At 36.7% G+C, this 27,254-nt stretch overlaps 1 protein-coding gene across 4 annotated transcripts in view; it reads left to right on the top strand.

Moving 5' to 3' along the window:
* The window catches only part of CSNK1G1 (casein kinase 1 gamma 1), a 157,819-nt gene that overhangs the window by 51,788 nt on the left and 78,777 nt on the right, over window positions 1-27,254 (top strand). For all 4 annotated transcript variants that reach the window (XM_081049504.1, XM_081049503.1, XM_081049501.1 and 1 more), the window contains exon 2: window positions 12,131-12,530. In XM_081049504.1, coding sequence (XP_080905630.1) covers window positions 12,350-12,530 — 181 coding nt within the window. In that variant the 5' untranslated portion in view covers window positions 12,131-12,349. The remainder of the gene's footprint in view (window positions 1-12,130; window positions 12,531-27,254) is intronic.

Raw genomic sequence — 27,254 nt, 5'->3', positions numbered from 1 at the left:
TTCTTTTTTTCTTTTTGTTCTTCTGGTTGGGTGTTTTCTGCTACCTTATCTTTTATATCGCTGGTTCCGTCCTCTGCTTCACCTAATCTACTACTGATTCCCTGTAATATAGTCTTCATTTTTGTTATTGTATTTTTTATCTTTGACTGGTTCTTTTTCATCTTTTCTATCTCCATTTTTATGTTTCCTATCTCTTTGTTAAAGTTCTCCCTGAGATCAGTGCGCATCCTTATAATCATTGTTTGGAACTCTGCATCTGGTAGATAACTTGTCTCCATTTTGTGTAGTTCTTTTTCTGGATCTTTGTTCTGTTGTTTTATTTGGGACATGTTTCTTTGTCTCCCTATTTTGGTTGTCTCCCTGTTTTTGTTTCTATGTATTAGGTAGGGCTGCTGTGTCTTATGGTTTTAGTAGACTGGCCTTATTTAGTAGGTGTGCTGTGGGTCTCTGTGGCACAGTCTTTCTGGCCACCTGAACCACACACTCCACGTGTGTCTCTTGTGTGTGTTGTGTGTGCCCTCCTCTTGTAGTTGAGCCTTGGTTGATAATTGCACATCAATGTGAGGGACTGACCCTTGGGCTCACTGGTTGTGAGGATTGGCCTTGAGTAGAGTGGAAGAGTTGTTGTGCAGGGGCTGATCCTACAGAGCAGGATCTGCCTCAGCAGGACTCTGGTGTCTGCCCAATCTGCCACTTAGGTGTGTTCTTGGAGGCAACTGGGTGATGCTCCAGTTTGTTTTGAAGCTGGCCACTGGGGGGCGCCAGCCCCAGAATTACCTTGGAGGGGATCCTCTGTAGGTCAAGTACAGCCACAGCCCATGCCCCACCCAGAGCCAACCCAGCAGGAGCTACAAAGAAATCTGCAGATGGCTGCTGCCCCCGTGCTGTGCTTGGAAGCACCTTGAGAGTCTGAGCCACAAACCAAGGTTGGCTGCCGCTAGTACCAAGCTTAGGGCGACTCAGCCAGAGGTACACGACATGCTGAAGCCAGATGCTGCTTGTCTGGGTTCTGCAAACCTTTGAGAGACCCTAGGAAAGTCTGTAGCTTGAGCTAAGGCAGGCCGGGTTGTACGAAAAAGCCACGGGAAGCCGCTTGTATATGCTCAAAAATTGGGCGGGATGGGGTCTTGAATCACAAGGGCGTGGCAAACAAATGTCAGAGACTCAGATTTAGTGGCTGCTTAAGTCCTACGCCAGGAAGTGGGAGGGCTCAAAAAGAAACAATGGCTTCCACCAGCTCCTCCGTCCAGGAGAAAGCCGTCTTCCAGCCCCCGTCCCAGGCCAGATAACTCAATTCCCCGCCATTTGTTCCTGCCATCTTTCCAGCTGCTGCCTCAGCGCTAGAACTCAGAGCAAGTGGTTGTTCTGTTGGTGGGTAAGTCCACGCTCAGTCCCTTTAAGAGGAGTGCCTGTGAGTGCAGACGCACTCAGTCTCCCTTGGGTACAATCTCCGCTGGTTTTCACAACCAAAAATTATGAGGACTTCCCTCCCGGGCATTGGAACCCTGGGCTGGGGTGGGGCTGGGACCTCTTGCTACTCAGGGTTGTTGCGGGGGACCTCCGCAGCCAAAATAACCTTCCCGATCTTTAATGGTCACACACCGGTGTGGGACCAGCCCGTTCTGCATCTTTGACCCTCCTACCAGTCTTGAGGTGGCTTCACTTGTGCGTCCTTAGTTGTAGCGCTTCGATTCATAAGATTTTAGGCAATTCTCAGTGATAGTTGTTTTATAGTTTAGTTGTAATTTTGATGTGGTCGTGAGAGAAGGGTAAGCACAGCGTTTATCTGCTGCGCCATCTTGATATGATCTGATCAAGAACTCTGGGTCATACTTTTCTAATGACGTGTGCTTATTAATGACTACAATAATCATTGCATGTAATTAAAGCAGCATATAATTGTCATGGTACTGGAATTACTGATTTTCTTCACTTTAGAAGGATGGCAGGAATTGTGATCTGTTGGATTTGGATTTTTCAACTTTGTTAAATCTATTCTTTGCTTGAAAACTAAAATCGAGAACTCATTCAGTCATTTATGTATTCCTGTTTTCATTAAATATTTGAGAACCTACTATGCCAGGTCCTATGAATAAAATGGTGAATGAGGCAGTTCTTACCTTCACAGAACTAATACACAAGTGAACAAATAATTACAGTACAGTGTGATTAGTGCTATGGTGGGGTGCTAAGAGTACATAAGAGGGGCACATAATACAGAATTGAGGAGTAGGGAAGTTTTCCAGCAAAAGAGACATTTAAGGTAAAAGTAAAGGAACATAAGTTAACCTAAGGAGCAGAGATAAAAGGAGAGCCTGGCTGAGGACCATTTGGAGGAAATGAAGTAAATTTGGTGCTCATTAACATAATATGAGGGGAGGATTTAACGGAAATGAAGCTGGAGAGGTAAACAAGTGCTCGATCAGGAAGGACTTTAAGCCACTTTAAAGGATTTTAACTTTTTTCCAAGGGCGTGGGGAAGCCATTACAGGCCTTTGAGTTGGAAGATGACGAGCTCAGACTTGCAGTTTAGAAAGTTCCCTTCGGCTACAGTTGTGCGCAGATTGGTATGGAGACGCAAGGGAGTCGAGAGGACAAACTTGTAAACAAGGATATTGGTTAGGAGATTTTGTTCCATCCTGGGGGCTAATGGCTTCTTTGCCAGGGTGGTACTTTTGAGAAACCCATGTATTGCCTATAGATAAATCTAGTGTGGTCAGTGTTTCCTGCAACAGTGGATCAGACTGCTATTTCCTTAGATTTACTGCATTTTGGAGCTATATTGTATAAATATACATATCTTCAAAGAGTAAAATTACATTCCATGTTGTGGGATTCACATACAATGAAAGCCCATTTGAGGGAATAAGATTCGTTTCTCTGATTTATTGCACCCTGAGCCATTTCTTTATTGAAAGTAATGGTAGGTGGGATTGGGCTTTATTATTTTATCTTATTTTTCCTAAGGGCATAAAGTTTGTGTATATGATATGACTTCCTTATATATTTTAGCACACTTTTAATGAATTTCTATACTTATTTATGGATTGTTCAAAATGAGACTTAAAAATCAAAGGACTTACCATTAAATTTTATTTAAAGTTTTAAATAGTATAATTATCCTCCAGTAATGGGGTGCCAACCCATACTTCTTCTAGTTGTGGATGTGACTTCTACCGTGTTTCCCCGAAAATAAGACCTAACCGGAAAATAAGCCCTAGCATGATTTTTCGGGATGACATCCCCTGAACATAAGCCCTAATGTGTCTTTTGGAGCAAAACTTAATCTAAGACCCGGTCTTATTTTGGGGGAAACACGGTATTTCATATGTGAAGTAGAAGATCATGCTAACGATAAGGAGGGAGGCAGCAGGACTGCTTAGCATTGTTCAAGGTTCCAGTGAATTAGGAAGCCACATTTTTATATGCTATTAGTTGTGACGTTTTTCTCTACCCGTGCTCAGCAGAGCCCAGGTTTGAGTATAGAGAAGGCCAATAATTAGATTCACATAGGATAGGAACTTTGGCATAGTAGTGATTGAAATGATGGATTATGGAACTAAGTAGGCTGGAGGAGAAAGGAAAGAGTTGAGGGCTCTCAAAGGTTGATGGAATCACAGAACAAGTATGTAAAAATGGGAGGGAAGGAGTGAGAGCTGGAAGGCAAATAAAGTTAAAATATCCCTGTGTTTAATCTCTTCACTTATTTTTACTTGAAGAATGGGCATCTTTTCTAAAAATGTAAAGCTGATGGAACAAACTAATCTATGGAAATAAGATTATCATTTTTCACTGAAAAATAAAGCAGAAGATGTAAACACAAAGAACACTCACTTCATTTTAACTTACTTTTTTAGTTGTAGGATCCTGTGATTCCCACAGATCTACAATAAAGAAACAACATTAAAAAAAACCTCCAAGTATTATAGGTTAAGTAGGTATTGTTTTCTGTGTCTTTTTGGGAAGTATAGTACAAAGAACATATTTTCCCGAAACTATTTGAGAGTAAATTGCTGATAAGATTTTTCATAAGTCCCGGTATTTTAGTATATACTTCCTATATTATCAAAGTGTATCTGATCTTCAGATTCCAATTAAATTTGGCCAGTTGTCCCAATAATGTCCTTTATAGCAAAAGGGTCCACTTCAGAGTGATTCAGTATTTTAGGAAGTATTTAAGTACCTCTTCCTAAAATACTTAGAAATACTTCAAGACTGAGTAAGTATCCCATTCCTAATCAGACTTTCAATTTATTCAATTATATTGTGTAAATTCCTACTTTACCATTTTATTGAGAGGATTATAATCTTTTACTGTAGTTTATTTTGATATTCAAATTTGGCCAGTAGGAACCCCTACAAGTTAGCTCCTTTGTCCATTTGACATGTAACCATCATTCATTGATCACTACTTTCATGTTCTAGGCTCATCTTGTACTCCACTGCCTCGGCTCTAGAATCAGCCATTTCTGAACTCTGATTCTTTTAACTTGAGAATGGTTTTTAAAATAAAGATCTGGGTGCAAGATGTGTTCAGTGCTATTGGGTATTGTTCCTCTCAGGCCCTGTGGATAGAGAGAGTAATTATTTTATTTCTATATTTATCTGTCATATATATATATATATATATATATATATATATATATATATATATATATATATATGTATGTGCGTGTGTGTATGTAGAAAAACACACAGCTGTATATGTATGTATGTAGTATATGTATGTATAAGATCATGAGCTTACACTGATAATTCCAATGCCAATCAAACACCACATATGTAGTTCATGCTATTTTTCCCCCTTTTCATTCTTATAGTGGACCCTGACCATCACTGTCCTCAGTATATTAACTTATTTGACCAATCTGCCTGTACATACCTGATCTGTTGCCACCTCCATCCCCTCCACACTCCGGTTCTGGTCATACTACCTCTTCCATCTGGATGTCATCTTTACCCTGCCTGTGCTCCAGCACACCATGCTGTCTTGCACATTCCACGTGACCTCTATGCTGGGCTCCTCACCCCTTTCATTGTCTGACTCTCTACGCTGGGCCCCCCATTCCTTCCCCACTCAATAGACCTATGTGTTTTTTTTAAACTATTATTCTTAAAAAAATTAAAAAAAAATTTTTCAAATATAGTTGACATTCAGTATTAGTGTACCGCATAGTGGTTAGACATTTATATAATTTACAAAGTGATCTCCCTGAAATGTCTGTTACCCACTTGACACCATATATAGTTATTACAATATTATTGACTATATTTCCTATGCTGTACCTTACCTCCTCGTGACTATTTTGTAACTGCCAATTTGCACTTCTTAATCCCCTCACCTTTTTTAAACCCATACTACCAATACACCTTCCACCTGGCAACCATCAGTTTGTTCTCTGTATCCATGAGTTTCTTTGTTTTGTTTTTTCATTCATTTTGGTTTTTAGATTCCATATGTAAGTGAAATCATATGGTATTTGTCTTTCTCCGTCTGACTTATTTCACTTAGCATTGTGCCCTCTAGGTCCATCCATGTTGTTGCAGATGGCAAGATATTGTTTTATGACAGTAATATTCCATTTTGTATATGTACTACATCTTTGGTCATCTGTTGATGGACACAAGTTGTTTCCATATCTTGGCTATTGTAAATAATGCTGCAATGAACATACGGATGCATAGACCTTTTCAAATTAATATTTTGGATTTCTTAGATAAATATCCAGAAGTGGAATTGCTGGGTCATATGGTAGTTCTAGTTTTACTTTTTTGAGGAACCTCCATATGGTTTTCCATAGTGGCTGCACCAATTTACAATCCTACCAACAGTGCATGAGATAAGGGTTCCCTTTTCTGTACATTCTTGCCAACACTTAGTTTGTCTTTTTGATGACAGCCATTTTAACAGGTGTGACGTGATATTTCAGTGTGGTTTTGACTTGCATTTTCCTAATGATTAGTGATGTTGAACACCTTTTCATATACCTGTTGGTCATTTGTATGCCTTCTTTGAAAAAATGTTTATTCAGTTCCTCTGCCCATTTTTATTTGAATTGTTTGGTTTTTCCTATTGAGTTATGTGAGTTTTTTGTTTTAAAATATATTTTAGATATTGACCTCTTATCAGATACATGATTCGCAAATATCGCCTCTCATTCTGTAGGTTGCCTTTTCATTTTATTGATGGTGTTAACAGTACTGTATTGTATATTTGAAAGTTGCTAAGAGAGTTGATCTTAAAAGTTCTCATTACAGTAAAAATTATAACTGTATGGTGAAGGATCTTAATTCTGGCAATCATTTTGTAATATATACCTATGTTCAATCATTATGTTGTACACCTTAAACTAATATTGTTATATGTCATTTACATATCAAACAACTGGAGAAAAAATGGTCACATGGGAATAGACTGAGCAGTGAGGGGTGGGATGGTAAAAATTGGAGACATTAATAATTGAAATTTGTGGAAAAGAGAAACAGTAATAGTACCAGAATCTGTTCTTCCCTTTAATAATAGCACTCCTGCCATGTATTTTGGCTAAAATAAATCAATTTTGATTATTTGTTAGGTTAAAGTGAGGTTTTTATTGTATCCTCTTTTTAAAAGCTAAAATGAGTTATGAGTCTTCTATTTGTATTTAAATTGTCCTATAGTTTTTGATTGTCCTATGATTTTTGATGATTTTTTAGCGTACACACACATATGCACACATGCAGATGTCATTTTTACTGAATGTTTTCGGAATACTTTATTTGAGTGCAATACTGCTCATGACGTTTATCCTGTGTTCTAAACATCAGGGTAGGCTTTGATCTCATTCTTTGAGTTGCTTACAGTGGGAATTTCAGATACTGTTGCAGACACTTTGGTGGCAACTCAACATAAGGGGACTTTTGCTAGGGGTCTGGAATGAATTTTCACCCTTACCAAAAAACAGCCACTGTTTTGCTATTGCCCTTTCATTTCTGTTTCGAACACTGGTGGATCATATGGTACTGCGCTATCTGAAGCTGAAACTTGTGACCAAGAGGTTGTGAGCATTAGGACCAAAGCTAACATGTGGTAGATGAAGGAAAAGTAGAAGAGAGAGTCTGGTCACTTTGGAAATTCTTTAAAGTTAAACAATACACTTACCCTGTTTCCCCGAAAATAAGACCTAGCCGGACAATCAGCTCTAATGCATCTTTTGGAGCAAAAATTAGTATAAGACCTGGTCTTATATTATGTATATTATATAAGACCGGGTCTTTTTTTACTATAAGTTTTTTCTCCAAAAGATGCATTAGAGCTGATTATCCGGCTAGGTCTTATTTTCGGGAAAACACGGTACCATATGATCCAGCATTCCTACACCAATAAACAATTTCATCATAAGTTATATCAGAAGAGAGAGATTTAGAAGCCTGACAACCTTTTGTCTTGACTATCAACAAAGGGCGAGTGTGTTTTGACTTTAAAATTTAAATATTTATGTGCCTCATTTTTAACAATGCCAATATATGAGAATCTAAAATATCAAACTGTAAATCAGTGATTTATTTTCAGTTAACAGATTTGCAGCTGTAATTTTTTAAGCATTTTCTTTGATGGTTCTATAATGACTTAATTTTTTTAGACTTCATGCAATTTCTCAAAATACAATGGCATGAAACAATAAATATACTTTAGTTGGTTCATTCATGGTAGAAGACCATGCCTATCTCTCCCACAAAACATCCATTGCTGCCTTTCAGAGAGTAATTTGGGGCCAGATGAATTCTTGGCTTTGACCTATATCTTTTATGTGTTGGCTCAGGGTGGTAGTTACTAGAAACATGAATTTCTCCCATTTCATTGTGATGGAATGCTGTTTTTATTCTAGAGCAGTCTGTGAAGGAAAACTTCTCATGGACACTACTGAAGATAGCCATATTCCCCAACTCTAATACAAACACAGCAGACTGGGCATCAGTTCCCACCCATGATTCCCTGAATTGGATTTGTTAATTTTATTATAGGTAGTAATTCTTTGATCTGCTAGAGAGCTCTTACAATTTCCCAGTCCTGAAAACCATGGGTAAAAATCTGTTTTTATTCAGCACCTAAGTGGGGCTTGATTAATAGAGTGATGCCTTCTGGAAAGAGTAAAAACAGTTTCTGAAATAAATTACAATTTTTGATTACAAAGACTATGTGGGGTTTCATACTTTTAAAAATATTTTATCTTTTCTCTAATTTAGGCATGCCTAAATTGACATTAACTACTAGAATTAGACTTCTTAAAGACTTTGCTGCTATCAGTCTAAAAATTCAAATACGTATTCATCATAACATTAGACACGTTGAATAAATAATTTACAAGTGATTGCCAATTAACCTGAAAAATAAACATCTACGTGTATTTATAGCATTTATATAATATCTTTCCTTCCCCCCTTTTTTACTATTAAAAAAGGAGAAATAAGTATGTAGTCTGTCTTTTACTGCTATCCTTGAAAGCAATTTTTAAAAAATAAGGGTAAGGTATAACTTACCTTGGGTATTCTATTTGATCTGGTTGTTGAGCTAACTTCTTCATATGTTATCTGCTAGTAACTGTAAATAAACCATTTAATATCCTTGTGAAATGGAAATCCTAACTAGGTCTTAGTGCTATTGAATTTAAGTGAAATAATACTAGCTTCTTGCTAGAGGAATTCTAGGAGTTCTTAGGGTAAATTAGAGTTCTCTTATTATTAGTTGGTGTAAAATACTTGGTTGTGTCATTGGGAATCTGTCTTCTGTTAAGCAAGATTATTGTAGTTATTATTTGGTATGTATTAAGTACCAGTTATATGCAAGAAATGTAAGGAGCTGTAACAAAATCTCTAACTTCAAAGGCTTATAATCAAATTGCACATTAGAGTACATATCAGTATAACCTGGGATGTGGGAGGTGACAAATGAGTGGTGTAGATAGATAGTGGTGCTCTTCACGTGTTCATGATAAATTAGTTATTAAAGGTTTCACACAAGATGTAGGATATGAGTCAGGCCTGTATAAGACAGAAGAGTTAAGAGGCCATTCTAGGTATACGGGCTAAGAATGGATGTTTCTTGAGTTTGTGAAGTAGCTTTTTAAACACGAATTTAAATGAGGAGTTGATATTGGAGGCAGTCAAATAACAAGCTAAAGAATTTGTAATTGGGAAGTAGAAATAGTTTTGAGCACTAGGTGATCAAGAAATAGGATTTTTAAAATTTCTAGTGTTCAGTTAGTTTCTTTTTTCTTTTTTCTTTTTTTTTAAAAGATTTTATTGGGGAAGGGGAACAGGACTTTATTAGGGAACAGTGTGTAGTTCCAGGACTTTTTTTTTCCAAGTCAAGTTGTTGTCCTTTCAATCTTAGTTGCAGAGGGTGCTGTTCAGCTTCAAGTTGTTGTCCTTTCCGTCTTAGTTGTGGAGGGCGTAGCTCAGCTCCAGGTCCAGTTGCCGTTGCCAGTTGCAGGGGGCACAGCCCACCATCCCTTGCGGGAGTCGAACTGGCAACCTTTGTGGTTGAGAGGACGTGCTCCAATCAACTGAGCCATCTGGGAGCTCAGCGGCAGCTCAGCTCAAGGTGCCGTGTTCAATCTTAGTTGCAGGGGGCGGAGCCCACCATCCCTGGTGGGACTTGAGGAGTTGAACTGGCAACCTTGTGGTTGAGAGCCCACTGGCCCATGTGGGAATCCAACCGGCAGCCTTCGGAGTTAGGAGCACGGAGCTCCAACCGCCTGAGCCACCGGGCTGGCCCTCAGTTAGTTTCTTAAATGAGAACTGCCACATAAAGTGGTATGGAATATTATTCATCTTTCATAATTATGGGTTAGACTGCTAATGTCCCATGCATAAATTAGAAAATTGTTATCTTAAAATGTGTGTTTTTGCTCTGTTTGTAGTTATTTCTGGTCTACAATTAGGTGTTAAAATCATCCTTTTCCCAGCTGAAGGCAATTTTTGGCTTTTGGCTTTCTACAGTTTTCTAGCCTTGCAAGTACTGTACGTTTTTTTGTTTTTTTTTTTGTTTTAATTTTATTGGGGAATATTGGGGAACAGTGTGTTTCTCCAGGACCCATCAACTCCAAGTAGTTGTCCTCCAATCTAGTTGTAGGGGGCGCAGCCCACATCCATGCAGGAATTGAACCGGCAACCTTGTTGAGAGCTTGCGCTCTAACCTACTGAGCCATCCGGCCGCCCCTCTGGCAGCTCAGCAGCAGCTCCATTATCTTCACTCTAGTTTTGGAGGGCGCAGCTCACTGACCCAGGTGGGAATCGAACCGGCCACCCTGTTATTCAGAGCTCGCGCTCTAACTAAGTGAGCCATCCGGCCACCCCTGTATGTTTTTTTTTAATGCATACATCCAAGTATACATGGATAATGATTACTCCACTTAATGTTATGTGAGTCTAAGTGTAATGGAGAAAGTTAGTGACATGCATTATAAAAATAACCATCATCTCTTAGAAAACGGAATGAACACAAATAAAAAATGTGGAGAGTAATAGACAAAGTTTCCAAATCATATAAATGAGACTATTATATGAGTGATTATTTATGGGAATTTGGGAGTTAGTTGAATGCTCAATATTGTCGGGATAAGTTAAGACACATACTTTTCCTGTCCTCAAAAAAGTATAAGGGAAGAAAGTATAGCCTGACAGTTTCTCACACATAGACATACTCCCACCAGTTAAGATGAGATCATCTAAATAAAACATCTTAAATTGTATTTCCCTTTTCTTGCTAATATTGTTTGAGGAAGTTTTGGTAAACAACAGATAATCACCGACTATTTGATACAATCAATTGGAGATACCAGAAAGAATGAGGAGAAATATAAATTCATAATGTTGCCCATCTAGGAAATCTAGTAATTGCTGACCTTTTCTCATCGCCCTGATTTTTTTCTTAATAGAATATACATTATGAATGTACGTACATTGTTTTCTGAATTCAGAGAAACATATTTTGTTGATGATTAGTTTTATGGAAGCCTATCGTCATTATACAGTTTTAATAATGCAAAGGAAACAGACAGAAAAGATGAAAATAAACAGTGCATTTTAACTACCATAAGGAAATAAACATTATATTTTTGGATCATGTGCCCTTTTGTACAGTCAGCTCACAGGTTTGTGTCTATCCCTGTACTAGGGAATTGAAAGTGTCCATAAGAAGTTGACAGTCTAGACTGTACTTGCTTTATTGTATACATGCAGTAAGAACCAAGCTGCTGTTCAAATTCTTTTCCTTAAAATTTTAAGGAAAATATTTAATGAAAGGGACACATAAGTATGTGTTTAGTATGTGATTGGTGATAATTTTTTTTAAATTGATACTCACCTGGATTATCAAAAGTAGTGTCAAAATGATCTCGTCGTAAACTTGTCTTGGGCTTAGTCATGTATTGGGGCACCGGAGAATTCCTGTAGGGAATGAGTTTAGTTTAAGATTCCTTGTTTCTCCGCCTTATTTTCACTTTGGGATTATGCACAGGATTTGCTTCAGGCACTCTTGTCTTTGTATACTCAGTCCACAATGAAAACTAGATCAAAAGTTGAGTTTTCCAAAGCTTTAGTGTAGGACTGCTTAGTACCCCTAGAGTTTCGGAAAGTCCTTCATAGAACTAGTCTGTGTCAATCAGTAACTTGTCTTGGATTGTGTCATTGCTGTCAGTGCTTGATAAATGGTGGGGATGGAGGAGAGGGTTGAGTGTTAGCCTCATTTCTGTTAGGTTCTGTCCAAATTGAAAGGAGGAGCTTTTCATTGTCCTCAGTTTATTTAACTAGGCTAACCCCATCTTATCTTTCTCTTAGCCAGTAACAAGAAAGCCAACAAATAGCTTTCTTTTGGGTCATAGGTACAGTAGTAGAGGAGAGCATTTCATATTAAAGGTTTGTGTGTTCTTTAGTAACCATGGTCTGCAGCCTACTGAGCTTATGTTACCAGATGAGTAACTAGTTAGTCCAGATGGCTAAACTGTTGGAGGATATAAAGCCAAAACCCATTTCAGGAAGTGATCCACTTTGCTCATTTTTGGATAAGGTCCATTGTAATTAGTGATAACTTTCTCAGTTTGTTTTAAAATTTAATTTTTAACTGTGTGTTTTCTTGATTTTTACCTAGGTGACAAAATATCCTATGCTTGAGACCTACAGTCTACATGTGCTACAAGAACTAATCAGTGCTTTTTCATCTCCTGGAGATACATTAGAAACATAAATATGGTGCCAAAAGAACTCCTTTCCTGTCTCTGACTACAGTTTCTTTGGACATACTTTTGTATTGAAGTGAGGTACACAGACTGAGGCTGCTCATTGTGGAGAGACTCTGTCGTGTAGGATCATGGACCATCCTAATAGGGAGAAGGATGAAAGACAACGGACAACGAAACCCATGGCACAAAGGAGTACACACTGTTCCCGACCGTCTGGCACCTCGACATCCTCTGGGGTTCTTATGGTGGGACCCAACTTCAGGGTTGGCAAGAAGATAGGGTGTGGGAACTTCGGAGAGCTCAGATTAGGTAAGAACTGGGTTATATCAGTGGCTTTCACTAACAGCAGCAGCTGTAATAAGCTATGATGTGTTCAAGACGAGGTTTATATTTTTATGGGAAATTCTCGTAAAGAAGACCTGTTATTAGAAGAACTAAAGAATTTTTTGAATGACACTATAGTCATTATTAGTTACAATTGTTACCCAAGGTTCATATCTATGTATGTGTAGGTTTTTAAATTTTCCACCAATTCTGAGATTTTTATGATGTAGGGAGATCTGCATACAGATATCACTAAAATGAAGATTCTGACTTAGTTGGTCTGAGAGGTAGAGTCCTAAATTCTGTCTTTTTAACAGATTCCGTGGTACTTCAGAAGCTGCTAGTCTATGAACCATGCTTTGAGAAGGGAGAAAGGCCTTGTTTTAATTCAAACTCTGCCCTAGATAAGGAAGGAGTAAATTCTCATTCAGTAATACTCCGATTTAGTCTGCAAGGTTATAAATCCTGTTTCCAGAGGCTTTCTAGTTCATATTATGTTTGCATTTCTTCCTGAAGTCCCAGCATGGGGATTGAGCTAGAACTTCAGGGAGAAATTATGTAATTTTAATTTCCCAACCAAGAAAATGGATTTTTTAATTTGAAGTATAAATCTATGAGGGAGATGGTGAATAATGACAAAATTGACTAGTTTGAAGACATGAAATTGGGAAGATGGTACATTGGGTATTTATAAGCTTTTTTATGGCCATCCCTAGGTGATTGGGGAAGAAAAATGAAAGAGTTTATAAATGTATGAAGGTAGACATCAGCTTGAAGAATGTGAAGAGGTCCTCTTTTAGGCTAAAGTTTTTTCTTTTTTCCTCATCAACATTGAGGCTATAGATTATTATGAAGACCCATTGTTGGAGACTTTGGCCCATGGGGGAATGGGAGTATAGGAGCATAAGATGGTTATTGCTTGTTACCTCTGATACTTCTGATGATTTTGCAAAAGCAGATGGATAAAGTCTTAATTTTTGATTCCCGCATAGAGAGATTCAGGGAAACATCGCTACACTAGCCAGAGATCACTGGGTGCAGAATTGAATTTAGGGATGCTGAGAATGAATTTATTTTTACTGATCGAAGCCAGGCAGCCTAGAATTTTAACACCTGACTATGATGATGAAAGGTTCTTTATATTTAGTGATGTGTTCACGTCTGGGTTAACAAAACCAGCGTATGCTACTGAGAATAGGAGTAAGATGTGTAATTTCACATTGCTTGAGTTCCTGGTAACTACTTAATTGCTTAGCAGCTAGTTTGGTGAATATTCATTTATGTAATGAATTAACTTTTTTCTAACATCACAATAGTACTTGAATTAAATAGATTATGACATCTACAAAATTACTGCTGTGAGGCAGTTTAAAATGCATATAAATTCATGTATTCTCAAAACATCATAAAATTGTTTAATTTTTATGAAGTTGAAGAAAATCCTTGGTCAATGAAAACTGGAAACTGTTTTATTCAGTTACTTAAGTCTAGATTTGTCTTATATGATCTTTAAGTTTACATGAGAATTGAAGAAATCCATTCAGTTAAAAGGATAAATTTGTAGCCCATGTATATTTTCAGAGTAGTAAAGTATTGTGTTTTATTTCCATAAATTTAGGATAATTTTTTTAGTTCTTATTTTGACTTGCCTTGTAGTCAGTAGGAAAAAACTTGTATTTCTTTTCAAATGGTTTTATTCTAAATGTGCTTATTAGATTTACATTAGCCCTGGGGCCATATTGTTACAGCATTCTATCTAGGAATACTTACCCTGTTTCCCTGAAAATAAGACCTAGCTGGACAATCAGCTCTAATGTGTCTTTTGGAGCAAAAATTAATGTAAGACCCGGTATTATATTATAATTTTATATTATATTATACTATAAACCCAGTCTTACAGTAAAATAAGACCGGGTCTTATATTAATTTTTGCTCCAAAAGACGCATTAGAGCTGATTGTCCAGCTAGGTCATATTTTCGGGGAAACACGATATTATCAACAGAAACCAGAAAAGGTACTTTCAGAATCATTTGACATCTTTTTCACAAGAGGGTGTGCTGTGTACCCCATTCCAGTGTTCTCTTGCTCTGATATTCATAAGTAGAAGATTGTGCAGACAATGAAAGATATAAACTAGGAAATTACAAACTGAAGGCAGGGGTAGATAGGCCTCCACCAAGGCTGCCACCTACAGGGTAGTGCTGTCTTCCCCAAACGCATTTCTTTCTCTAGCTACACTGTCTCTTCTGTCCCTCAAACAGCCAAGTGCTTTTCTGCTGCAGAGCTTTTATACTTAACAGTTCCTTCTGCTTGCAGAATTTCTTCCCCAAAATTTTGCTTAGCTGATTGCTTCTCATTTTTTAGGCCTCAGCTTTTTTTATGTTACCATCTCAGAGAAACCTGTGACTTATCCTCCACCTTCATTTTAAAATAGAATATTTCTCCGCAGCCACATTCTAGCCCATGAAACTGCTTTATTTTATTCATCGCGTTATCACTATAGAGACAATTTTATATATTTATTTACCTGTTAATTGTCTCTCCTTACTTGAATATAAGCCCCTTGGAGGATAGGGATTCTATCTGTATTATTTTCTCTTGTTATTTGTGGGATGGATGCATAAATAGCCAGATGAATAGGAACGGGCTTCTGATATGTGGGGGTGGTGGTACGTAGTGGTAGTGTTTAGGCAGAACCCCGGATTCCAGACAGAACCAAAAAAGTAATGTAATGATTAGTACAGTTTGGTTCTCTGAAAATGTGTTTCCACCCGATTATCCATTTAACAAACGGTTCTTAAATAGTTACTATCTTGCTAGACTTTGGGGAAGATACAAAGAATAACAAAATGTAGTTTCTGTCCTTAATCTCACAGTCTAGTGTTAGAGACAAAGAGAAAAATTATAATATAAAGTGATACGTATTACAATAGATTGTGTAAAAACTACATTGACTGGAAAGATTACTGAAGGTATCAGAGAGGAAGTATTATTTGATTGAGAGGAGGACAGGACTTCCACTGGTGGGCACAGGAGGAGGGGCTCCCCAGCTGTGGGAATGCACAAGGACTAGTGTTGTGAACACGCTCAGCGTGTGATCAGAGCAGCAACTATTGCAGTTCTACGTGGCTGGGGTAGGGGTGTGAAGTGAAAGAAAGTAATAGATGAGGCTGTTAGGTTGGGACCAGATTGTGAAGTGGTTGTATAGTATTAAAGCATTTGGACTTTTTCTTATAGGCAGTGGAGTAGAATCAATCAAGAATTTTACAACAGAAAAGTGACATCATCTGGTTTGTATTCTAGAAAGATATTTCACGTAGTTACAAGGTTAAATCACATAGGACAGATTGACATCTTGTGGATTTTGCTCTAATTTTAGTACTTGTTTCGTTGTGTTATCTTCCTCCCTCTCTCTATCTCCAGGGATGCTTGATGGTAGTACTTTGCTTTATTAATCTTTGTGTTCTTAACTCCTTTTGCTGTATGTGGCATATAATGGATACTTAAGAATGTTTGTTTGGCTTTATATAGTCCAGGTCAGAAATGGCCAGGCTTGCCATAGCTCTGAAAATGGCAGTGAGATGGGAAGGAAGGGATGAATTAGGGAGAAATTTCAGAAGTAGACTATAGGCAGGATTTGAGGGGAAGAGGTCAGAGACGATTGAGTTTGCCAGTTTGGGGACATCACCTTTAATGGAGATTGGAAAAACAGGACTAGCCTAGCAGTGCGGAAGACAGGTAGAGTTTCTGAATAGATATTAATAGATTTTGAGGTGTATGCAGAAATACGAATCTGAGACTGAGAAATGTTGAGGCTTGAGATAGGGATTAAGAATTCGTCACCAAATAGGTGTTAATGAACGTGCAGTTGTGGATGACGAGGTGATGCTCTGTGGAGCCTGTCTGCCTGGGAGAAACAGGGTCCTGTGAGCCAGGCTCAAAGAGGAAGCCCTGCAGGAGAGAGAGGGTGAAAAGTCAAAACAGAAGAGTTTCTAGAGGGGTGGGCTGTTAAGCAAAGCCTCGTGCCCTGAGGTTAATAAGCAGGAGAGAAACACTTATGGCCTTTGATTTTTCACTTCTGTTTATTTATTTCTGAGATGTTTCTTTTTCTTCCCTCCCTTTTGTTCTTTTAAATTTTGTAATCAGAAAAAAAGCAATAAACAAAAAGCAAAAAAAGTCCTTTATAGGAAATTATTTAAAAAGAAAATAACACACTTATTACTAAAAATTCTTTTAAATTTTACTTGAGAAGTGTCGCCAAAGATATCCACTAATTTTCTTTAATTATCCGGAATTTAAAATGTATATCAGGATATAGTTTAGAAATACAATTAAATTGTGCTTAAACCCGCTTTTGTGTAATTTAATATAGCATGCACTTCTTATTTCAACTTAAATATAGATCATTTATTTTTAACGTCTGTAGTTACTTGATAATTCATTTAACTAGTCTTTATACATTATACATATAAATTGTTTCTGTTTTTTAATATGAATAATGCTATACTGAATATCCTGTAGTCCAAAGTTGGCTGATTATTTTATTTTATTAGGCTAAATTCTGGAAGTATACTTTCTGAGTCAAAGGATATACATATTTGCAATTTTGTTACACACTGTCAATTTGCCCTCCAGAAAGATGGTTTCCATTTACTGTGTGTGGGGAGTGGGGAGGCTTATTTCCTTTCCTCTCACAAACCTTGACTATTATCAGGAATCTTTTCATCTGTGCTAGTGTGACAGTGGGAAATGGTAACTTGTTGAATGTGTTTGTGTTCATGGGTGAAGTTAAACATCTTTGCACATTTATATTTCTTCTGTTAAGAGTTGCTTCTTTGTGGGCTTTCTCTATTTTTTAATGAGCAGATTCTTTCTATGGAGTCTTACCTGAGTATATTGCCTCAATAGAAAGGAATTTTGAGTATTTAAGAAAGGAAGATTGATGAAGGGTGATCATGGATAAAAGGTAGGAGAACACAGTGAACTGGAAACAGATCTGCAGGTTGTTTTTTATTAATTGAAAAACGGGACATATTTTGCGGTTTTTGGGGTTTTTTTTTAGGGTTGACTTTTCTGCTGAAATCAGGCCTGGAAAAAATTGTGTAAACATTAAGATACAAATGATTCTATTCCTCCAGAATTAAGAAAATGTATACCCCTAGTCTACAGACAATGGCTTATTTTCCTTTGTTGCAAGAATAAGTAAATAGATGATTTTTTTCCCCACATCTAATGGGTATATACCTGTGTTTAACAATCTTCATATTATCCCTGTGAAATCGATATTATTAGAGAATGTTTTTGTTTACAAACAAGAAAGTGGAGGCATGAAGATTTGACTTTTTTGCTCTTTTCCCTCTTTGGTATTAGGTGAAATATGCAAAAGTGCATTAGCACAGAAGGATGTTTCTGGCACAGGTAAATTGGTTAAGGGTAGCAACTTGTCCTGTGACACATTCCTCCCTGGCTGCTAAAATAAGACACTTATTTTTATGACTAAAGTAGGGTGTATATGATAATTTCTGTGCCTATCCTTTACCTGTACTACTTAACTGTCACTACCAACCTTAAATTAGAATTTGTAACTTCAGTTCCTCTCAGCCAGTCCTGTTTTTGGCAGTTGTGATCATTAACAGTTTACAGATACATATCAGTCGGTTTCATATTGTGTCCCATAAAGTCTTGGAGCCCCTATTTCCCATTCTTAAGAGAACGGGAAAGAGAAAGTGAGCTGGCAGGACTCTCTGTTACCTATATATTGAGTTCTCAGTAACATTTTGTTTGAAAGATACGGTTCTGCTACATTAAAATTTTTTGAAAATCATTCATCTGAATAGATAGAGGCTTACAATAAAACATGAAATGTAACTATGTTCTCTAGTTGAAAGTGAAGTCATTATAAAATCAAATGTTACTTTATTCATGGTGTCTTAGGAAATCTTAGCATCTTGAACAAATGGAACTGTATATTAGCCAAAACCCAAGCCAACCAACAAAACAGAAAAACATATTTTGTGATTTATAAGATTGTTAAGATTTTTCTATAAATTTGGAAATTTTTAGTGTCTGTAGATGGAACAAGCTAAAACAAATTTTAGTAGTTGTGTCATTACTCTCTTCCCCCATTGGTTAAAAGTAAGAGTCCTGGAGTCAGATTGCCTTTCCAGATTTCATGTTTTTTCCTGTCAGGTGAGAGTAATAGTATTTATCTTACAGATTTGTTATGAACATATAATTCAGATAATGTATAAAATCACCTAAGACAGTGGTTGATATATAGTGAGCACATGGTTATATATATAATACAAAACTTTAGAAATTTTGTTTTAATTTTTCCCAACTTTGTACAAAGAATGTTTTCAAAATTTTACAAAAAGATAAAAAAGTAAAAAGAATGCGATTGTTAATGTCCATAATATATTATTACCAGTTAATATTTTGTCCCATGTGCTTTATCTCTTCAGAGATATGTATATGTGTACATTTGTGTGTAGACCTGACAAAATATATTCCCTGCCCCCTGCAAGTGGTGTTTTTATGTTCCCGCTTCACAGGCATGTAAAAGATCATATTACTTGTTTTGGTTCCACAGTTTGGTGTAGAATGGTTCAATTTAAAATTATGACTCCAGAAATAATGTATTTTAACTTCCTTGGAAAAAAACCATAAATGTATGTACAATTCTTGTTCCTAGTAGTGTCACAGTGTAAATTTCTTTTGGAAATTTGGTTGTATTCTAACTCAAGCACAATTTGTTGAGGTTAAACAACTTTAACAGATCTTGAGAAAGAATTCTTTCTGTCAATAGCGTAATCTTAAAAATGGTAGGACTAAACAGCTTTAACCACATTTGTTGATGCACAGTCTGCGTCGTGTTAATATGGCAATTGTAGAAGTGTGATAGACACGGTACTTGCAGGATTATGCATTGGCTGGTTAATGAGGAGAATTTAACAGTAAAATTTCCAGGATTGCTAAACCGATTTGGAATTGTTGAGGAGGACTACAAAACTGGGATGATTATGGATTTGATTATGAAAAGAGTTTAGAATCCGTATTTACATGATGTCATCATGCATCCTAAGGAGAAAACTGTCTGAACTTATGGTCATATTTTTCAATAAAAGGTAAAGCTCTTATTAGAGGAAGTGGAGCTCACTGCCATCCACAAGACATAGATCATTTTCCTAAGTTGGGGTTACTAGGGCAAGAAAATACTATAGATACATATTTTTTTATAGTTTAATTTTTATGAAAATAACCATGTGACATGGATTTTAAAGCCCTGATCCCTGCAAGCAAGCATTTCAACTCTTTAAATGTCTGCCTAGATATCTTTTTTCTAGACATTAATTTTTTCAATATTATATATTGTTTATTTTTTTCCTCATACATGCTATCCCCAATTACATACATATACTCCTTGATTTATGGTGGGGTATGTCCCAGTAAACCCATAGTAAGTTGAAAAAACCGTAAGTTGAAGATGCGTTTGATACATCTAACCTACTCAACATCGTGGCTCAGCCTAGCCTGTTAAACACGCTCAGAACGCTTACTTTAGCCCACACTTGGGCACAATCATCTAACACAATGAGCACACTGTAGAGTATTGGTTTTTACCCTCGTGATCATGTGGCTGACTGGGAGCTGCAGCTCACTGCCGTTGCCCAGCATCACAAGAGAGTATTGTATCACATATTACGAGCCTGGGAAAAGATAAAAATTCAAAGTATGGTTTCTACTGAATGCTTATCAGTTTCGCACCACTGTAAAGTTGAAAAATCATGAGTCGAACCATTTAAGTTGGGGGTCATCTGTACATACATTCCCTACATTCCCTATTCTTCCAGTATACTTATGTCATACTTTTTAGTTAAGCCATTTTTCTACATGTACAGCAGCATAATGGTTGTGGAAATATTGTTCACAGCCGAGCCAAGAAAGCATTATTATTGTGTTTCCTTTCTAGTGCATCCCTAGCCCTCCTCCCTTCAGATAAAAATTGCTGATACTTGATTTTTAAAAAATTCTCTTACTTATCTACTTACACTTTATTAATTTTTCTTCTCAAATTTATAACAAAGTTATAAATTTTAAAAAATTATATAAATTTTATAAGTTATACATTTATAACAAAGTTATAAATTTTCTGTCAGTATCATTAGGTACTCTTATCATTTAGGTTTCTAAGGTCCACTAAGTCTGTCTGTTACCACTTGTCTCTTCACTTACCGTCCAAAATGTTGACATCTCTCGTCTGCTGTTTCCTTACCTATTTCATTTGTCCTTGTCTGTTTCTTTTGTCATTTCAGTGGGGTTTTGGAAAGTAATGGGGCTAAATGCTTAATTTTATCTGCCATGTTAAACCAGATGTCTCAATGTACGTATTACGGTATATATATTTTTATTCAGCAAAGCATTGATTTGACAGACTTGTGATGTTCTAGTAACATGAATAAAAATATGAGCTGGCTGATAGAAATTAAGTAGATCTGTAGTTCTTTGAAACACCTTTACCAGGGAGAATTAGTTAATGGATCACTATCATCACTGAAGCTGAACCTAGAGTTCTGATTTTGGTTCCATTTAGTTCAACTGTGAATTGGATGGAGACTTTTGAAAGACATATAGTAGCTCTCCCCTCCCCCCCTTTTCTGCTGGGATATAGTTAAAGACTCCCAGTGAATGCCTGATACTTTGGATAATACCAAATCCTATATATACCATTTTTTCCTATACTGCATACCTAGGGTAAAGTTTAATTTATAAATTAGGCATGGCAAGAGATTAATAATAATAACTAACATTTATAATAATATACTGTAATAAAATTTTTGAATATATGCTTTAGTAAGTAAAATAAAGGTTATTTGAAACTATGCATTGTGATACCACTAGTCTCATAAGCGAGATAACTATGAAGTAACTAACAGGCGGGTAGCATACATACCACGGATACACTGGACAAAGAGATGATTCACGTCTAGGGCTGGACAGAGCAGGACAGCTTGAGATTTCATCATTAACTCAGAACAGCATGCAATTTAAAACTTATAAATTATTTATTTCTGGAATTTTCCATTTAATATTTTCAGACCGCGGTTGACCACAGGTAACTGAAACCACAGAAAGTGAAACTGCAGATAAGGGGGATTAGTGTCCTAATGAAATCCTCACATAATACACGGGTTGAAGTGGGGCAGCTCATACACTGACTGGTTAACATAATCAAGATTCAGCATTATCTTAAATAAGCAGTAAGTTGAACAAAAAAACAGACCATGGTTGAAGAACCATACTATACAATTTCGGGTGTGACAACTAGATTAGCAACAGTTATATGAAAAAGATGGCCTTAAGTTTATTTAGTATGACGCAAGAGAGGGACCTGGCTCCCAGAAATCTCATGGTAACTTAGACTGATTTAATAGACATAGATAATCCAAATCTACAAAAGTAATAGTTACTTAAGTTTTAGATCTGTAAGGAACCTTGGCATTATCTAATCCAGCCTTCATCATCTTAAAGATGAGAGAAATTAGAAATTAAATGACTTGGGTTAAAGTGTAATAAACTACTTACCATAAAGTTGGAACTAGAGCCAAGATCAGGAACATCCCAAACAGATAATAAATACCTAATTTCAAAGTTGATAGTCATTTGACATTAAATATAATTACCTATTCCTAGGAAAAGAAATATGAAGTATAAAATGATAGCCAGTGATTCTTTCTTTAAGTAACACTATCTGGCTTCTATGCTGGACTAGCTTTAATCTTCAGGGATTTTCTAGGAGGTGAGGAACGAAAGCATTAGCTAATTAATAATTAATATTTTTTATTTTTTTATTTTGCAAAGCATATATTTTGAAATTTAGAGGAAAATTGGAGGATATTGTGAAGTGGAGGAAATTATAAATAGTGTATCTTATTCAACCTGTAGCTTTTTTTTTGAATAAGACAGTGGGAAATGCCACTAGAGATTTGAGCAGAGTCTGTTCTGGATTAGCTTTGGGCCATGATGTGGATTTTGGAGTTTATTCTGTAGGCAATAAAAAATCTTGGAAGGAATTACATGTCATTTCCCTAGCCAGAGCATAAATTAATTAGAATTTCTGATGTGTCCTCTTTACCCCCAAAAGGTGTAATTTTTCTGTATTGTTAAAAATGCATGGCAATCTTTTTTACCCAGTGGTGCTGATATCTAAAGAATAATAGTGGGAGTTTCTCTAGTTTGTCTGGATGGTAAAAAGCTTAAACAGTAAATGCTTTGTGATTTCAAGTAATGCTAAATGTCTCTTTGATTAAAGGGCTCTCTTCTAGTTAGTTTAGGCTTTTATACTGTGAAACTAAAAATTAACATGCCTTTTTGAGATTGCCGTGCTACTTTATTCTACTTATCTTCATTTTATAAACTACTTCAGAGATGGATTAATCTAAATAATAATTAGATTATTTGAATTTGAACATCCAGGCAATAGAGAGGTTAAGGATAATTCCAATTTATGAAGCTTGTTTTGTTTGGGGTTTTTTGTTTGTTTTGGTAGACAGAATTGTAACATCACAGAAAATTAGAGCAAAGTCTTTGTTCAGTTGTGTACATACATGTATGTACACCTACACACATGTATATATGTACTTCTATTAATATAAACAAAGTTGGGTATGCTTTGAGATTCTGCTTTCTTATTTACTAAATTGCTATATGATTTTCATGATAACTTTAATGTTTTCATTCTGTTTCTTCAAGCAGATTACCACAACTGTTACCATATAATTGGCCTTCCAGTTACTACTACCTTTTATTGTTACAATAAATTAATAACACAGTAGACATTTTCATGAAGATAGATTGTTATCAGAAATATAACATATCATCCTTCATAGTTTACTAGATAAATTAGTTTTATATATGTGGGAGGAAATTTATACCGTTAAAAAAATTTGTTTCTTTTGATGAGAACTTAAAAGATTTACTTTCAGCAACTTTCAAATATGTAATACAGTATTATTAACTATAGTTACCATGCTGTACATCCCCATGACTTATTTATTTTATAACTAGAAGTTTGTAAAAATGTGTAACGATTCATGAATTTGCATGTCATCCATGTGCAGAGGCCGTGCTAATCTTCTCTGTATTATTCCAGTTTTAGTATATGTGCCGCCAAAGCAAGCACCACATACGCTCTTGATTAAACCTGAAACTTTAGAAACATTTCCATTGTAAATGATTTTGCTTTTAAACTTTTATTGAAGGAGTGTCATTCATCTGGCAGATACTATTAAATTTCTAATTAAAAGATATAATGTGCTTCTGGAAATGGAGCATGAAGGAAGAGGTCTTGAATCATTATTATACAAAAGTATGTTTTATCCAAAAATGAAATGAAGAAAACAGTTCCATTTATAGTAGTATTGAAAAAGAATACATCTCAAAATCAGAATAAATTTTAATAAAATGAGTGTAAAAATTATACTCTGAAAAGTACAAAATATTGTTGAAAGAAATTAAAGACCTAAATACGTGGAAAGATATTAACATTCACGGACCAGACTTAATACTGTTAGGATGGTAGTACTCCTCAAATTGATCTACAGATTCAACACAACTCCTGTCAGAATCCCAGCTGGTTCTTGGTAGAAATTCACAAGCTGATCCTAAAATTGATATGGAGTTGCAAGTGACCCAGAGAGCCAAAACAATGTTGACAAAGAAGAACAAAGTTGGATGACTTACACTTTTTGATTTCAAAATTTACTACAAAGCAACAGTGATCAAGACATTGCTACTGGCATTAGATTAGACTTATAAATCAGTGGAAACGAATTGAGAAACCAGGTATCAGTCTGTGGTCCATTGCTTTTTGACTAGTGTGCCAGGGCCATTTAATGGGAAAAGAATAATTTTTCAACCAATAATGCTGGGACAGCTGGATATTCACATACAAAAAATTGAAGTTGAATCTTTACTTCATACTGTATTAAAAAAATTAATCACATGGATCAAAGAACTAAATGTAAGAGCCCAAACTATAAAACTCATAGAAAACATATGGGTGACACTTCATGCCCTCAGAGTTGACAGTGGATTCTTAGGTATGACACCAAAAGTACAAACAACAAAAGAAACAAATCGATAAATTGGACTTCACAATAATAAAAATTTTGTGATGCAAAGGACACCATAAAGTAAAAACAAACACACACACACAAAATGGGAAAACTTTGCGAATTATACCTAATAATGGACTAGTATTCAGAGTATGTAAAGAACTCTTACAACTCAACAGTTAGGTGTGACAATTAAGTTCACGAACTTGCCACTTGCACTTGACATTGTCAGCACTGTACAAAGAGCTCGGTAAGGTTTCATAAACTTGGTATATCAGTGTCTCACAGCTGTGTTCGTGTCAACGTGTGCCGGTGTTTTGCTGAGTGGCATTCATTATTGTTGCATGTTTTTGTATGCTGTTGTGAGAATGTCTGAGCTTGAATTAGAGCAACAAACAAATATTAAGTTTCTTGTTAAACTTGGCAAGAGTGGAAGTGAAATCAGGGACATGTTAGTCCGAGTTTATGGGGATAATGCCATGAAGAAAATGGCAGTGTACAAATGGATTAAACGTTTTTCTGAGGGGAAAGAACATGTCACTGATGAAGAGAGGTCAGGGTGGCCAGTAATGAGCAGCACTGACAAAAACATTGCAAAAATTCATCAAATGGTGCATCAAAATCGTAGGCTGACTGTGAGAAGCATAGCAGACCAAGTAAACATCAATAGAGAAACAGGAAAATCTCAATGGAAAATCTGGGCATGAGAAAGGTGTGCAAAAATGGTCCCACAGGAGCTCACCGATGAATGAAAGTGAAGGAGAGTCAAAGTTTGCCAAGACCTTTGGAGAGGCAAGACGATGTTTTGAGCCGTGTTATCACTGGTGATGAAACATGGGTGCACGAATATGACCCTAAAACAAAATGTCAAAGTGCACAATGGAAGTCAGCCAATTCTCCATGACCAAAAAAGTTCTGTCAGTTCAAATCAAGAGTCAAAACGATGTTACTAACCTTTTTTGATATCAGAGAGATTATTTGTTATGAATTTGTACCAATTGGACAAACAGTTAACCAAGTTTACTATTTGGATGTGCTGAAAAGCCTGTGTGAAAAAGACGAAAACGTCCTGAACTTTTCGCCAACAATTCATGGCTCTTGCATCACGACAATGCACCAGCTCACACGTCACTGTCTGTCAGGGAGTTTTTAGCCAGTAAACAAATAACTTTTGTTTATTGAAACACCCTCCCTCCTCACCTGATCTGGACCTCAATGACTTCTTTCTTTACCTGAAGATAAAGGAAATGTTGATAGGAAGACATTTTTATGACATACAGGATATCAAGGGTAATATGACAGCTCTGATGGCCATCCTAGAAAAAGAGTTTCAAAATTGCTTTGAAGGGTGGACTAGGCGCTGGCATCACTGCATAGCTTCCTAAGGGGAGTACTTCAAAGGTGACTGTAGTGATATTCAGCAATGAGGTATGGAACACTTTTTCTAGGATGTGTTTGAAAACTTAATTGTCAGACCTCCTAAAAAGACAAATAACCCAATTTAATAATGTGCAAAGGATTCGATAGACATTTCTCCAGAGGTGACACAGAGATGGCCCTTAAGCATTTGAAATGATGTGTCAGCCAAGCACAAAAGAATCAAAAGACTTTGGCTTGAAATAAATTGCAAAAATTTATTCAAGGGTCTTAGGGTTTGCAAGTTAGAAGCACAACTAGGCAAAACCCAGAGTGTTCCAAAGAAGAAAAAAAAGCTAAGAGTTTTTATACTAAAAAGTACATTCTTGAGAAGAATCAGTCCTGCATTCTTAGCCTCAGGGTTTGTCCCAGATGGTAATCTTCCAGATGTCCGGTGGTTTGAATAATGGATGTCAGGCGGTCTGAACACAGGAACATTCTTTCCTGAGTACTTCAGGGGATAATCAGAGTTATCTATATAATATATCTATATCTCCAGGCATAACTTAAGTTTCGAGGCTACTTCAAGCAAGAGTAACGTCATTTCCTTATGCTTCAGTCTACTTCATTTTAGTAATTTAGCAGCTTGACTCTAGAGACATTGATTTTTTCACTTTTTCCTCATATTTTCGCCATCATTAGTAATTGGGGAAATGCAAGTCAAAACCACAGTTTGGGGCCAGCCCAGTGGCTCAGGCGGTTAGAGCTCCGTGCTCCTAACTCCGAAGGCTGCCAGTTCGATTCCCACATGGGCCAGTGGGCTCTCAACCACAAGGTTGCCAGTTCAATTCCTCGAGTCCTGCAAGGGATGGTGGGCAGTGCCTCCTGCAACTAAGATTGAACACGGCACCTTGAGCTGAGCTGCCACTGAGCTCCCGGATGGCTCAGTTGGTTGGAGCGCGTCCTCTCAACCACAAGGTTGCCGGTTTGACTCCTGCAAGGGATGGTGGGCTGTGCCCCCTGCAACTGGAAAACGGCAACTGGACCTGGAGCTGAGCTGTGCCCTCCACAACTAAGATTGAAAGGACAACAACTTGACTTGGAAAAAAGGCCTGGAAGTACATACCGTTCCCCAATAAAGTCCTGTTCCCCTTCCCCAATAAAATCTTTAAAAAAAAACAAAAAACAGTAAGATACCTATCTTACTTATTAGGCTGACTAGAATCAAATAGATAA

This window comes from Rhinolophus hipposideros, assembly GCF_964194185.1.
Source record: "Rhinolophus hipposideros genome assembly, chromosome: 5".
Taxonomy (NCBI): domain Eukaryota; kingdom Metazoa; phylum Chordata; class Mammalia; order Chiroptera; family Rhinolophidae; genus Rhinolophus; species Rhinolophus hipposideros.
This window is presented reverse-complemented; position numbering and strand designations above follow the sequence as displayed.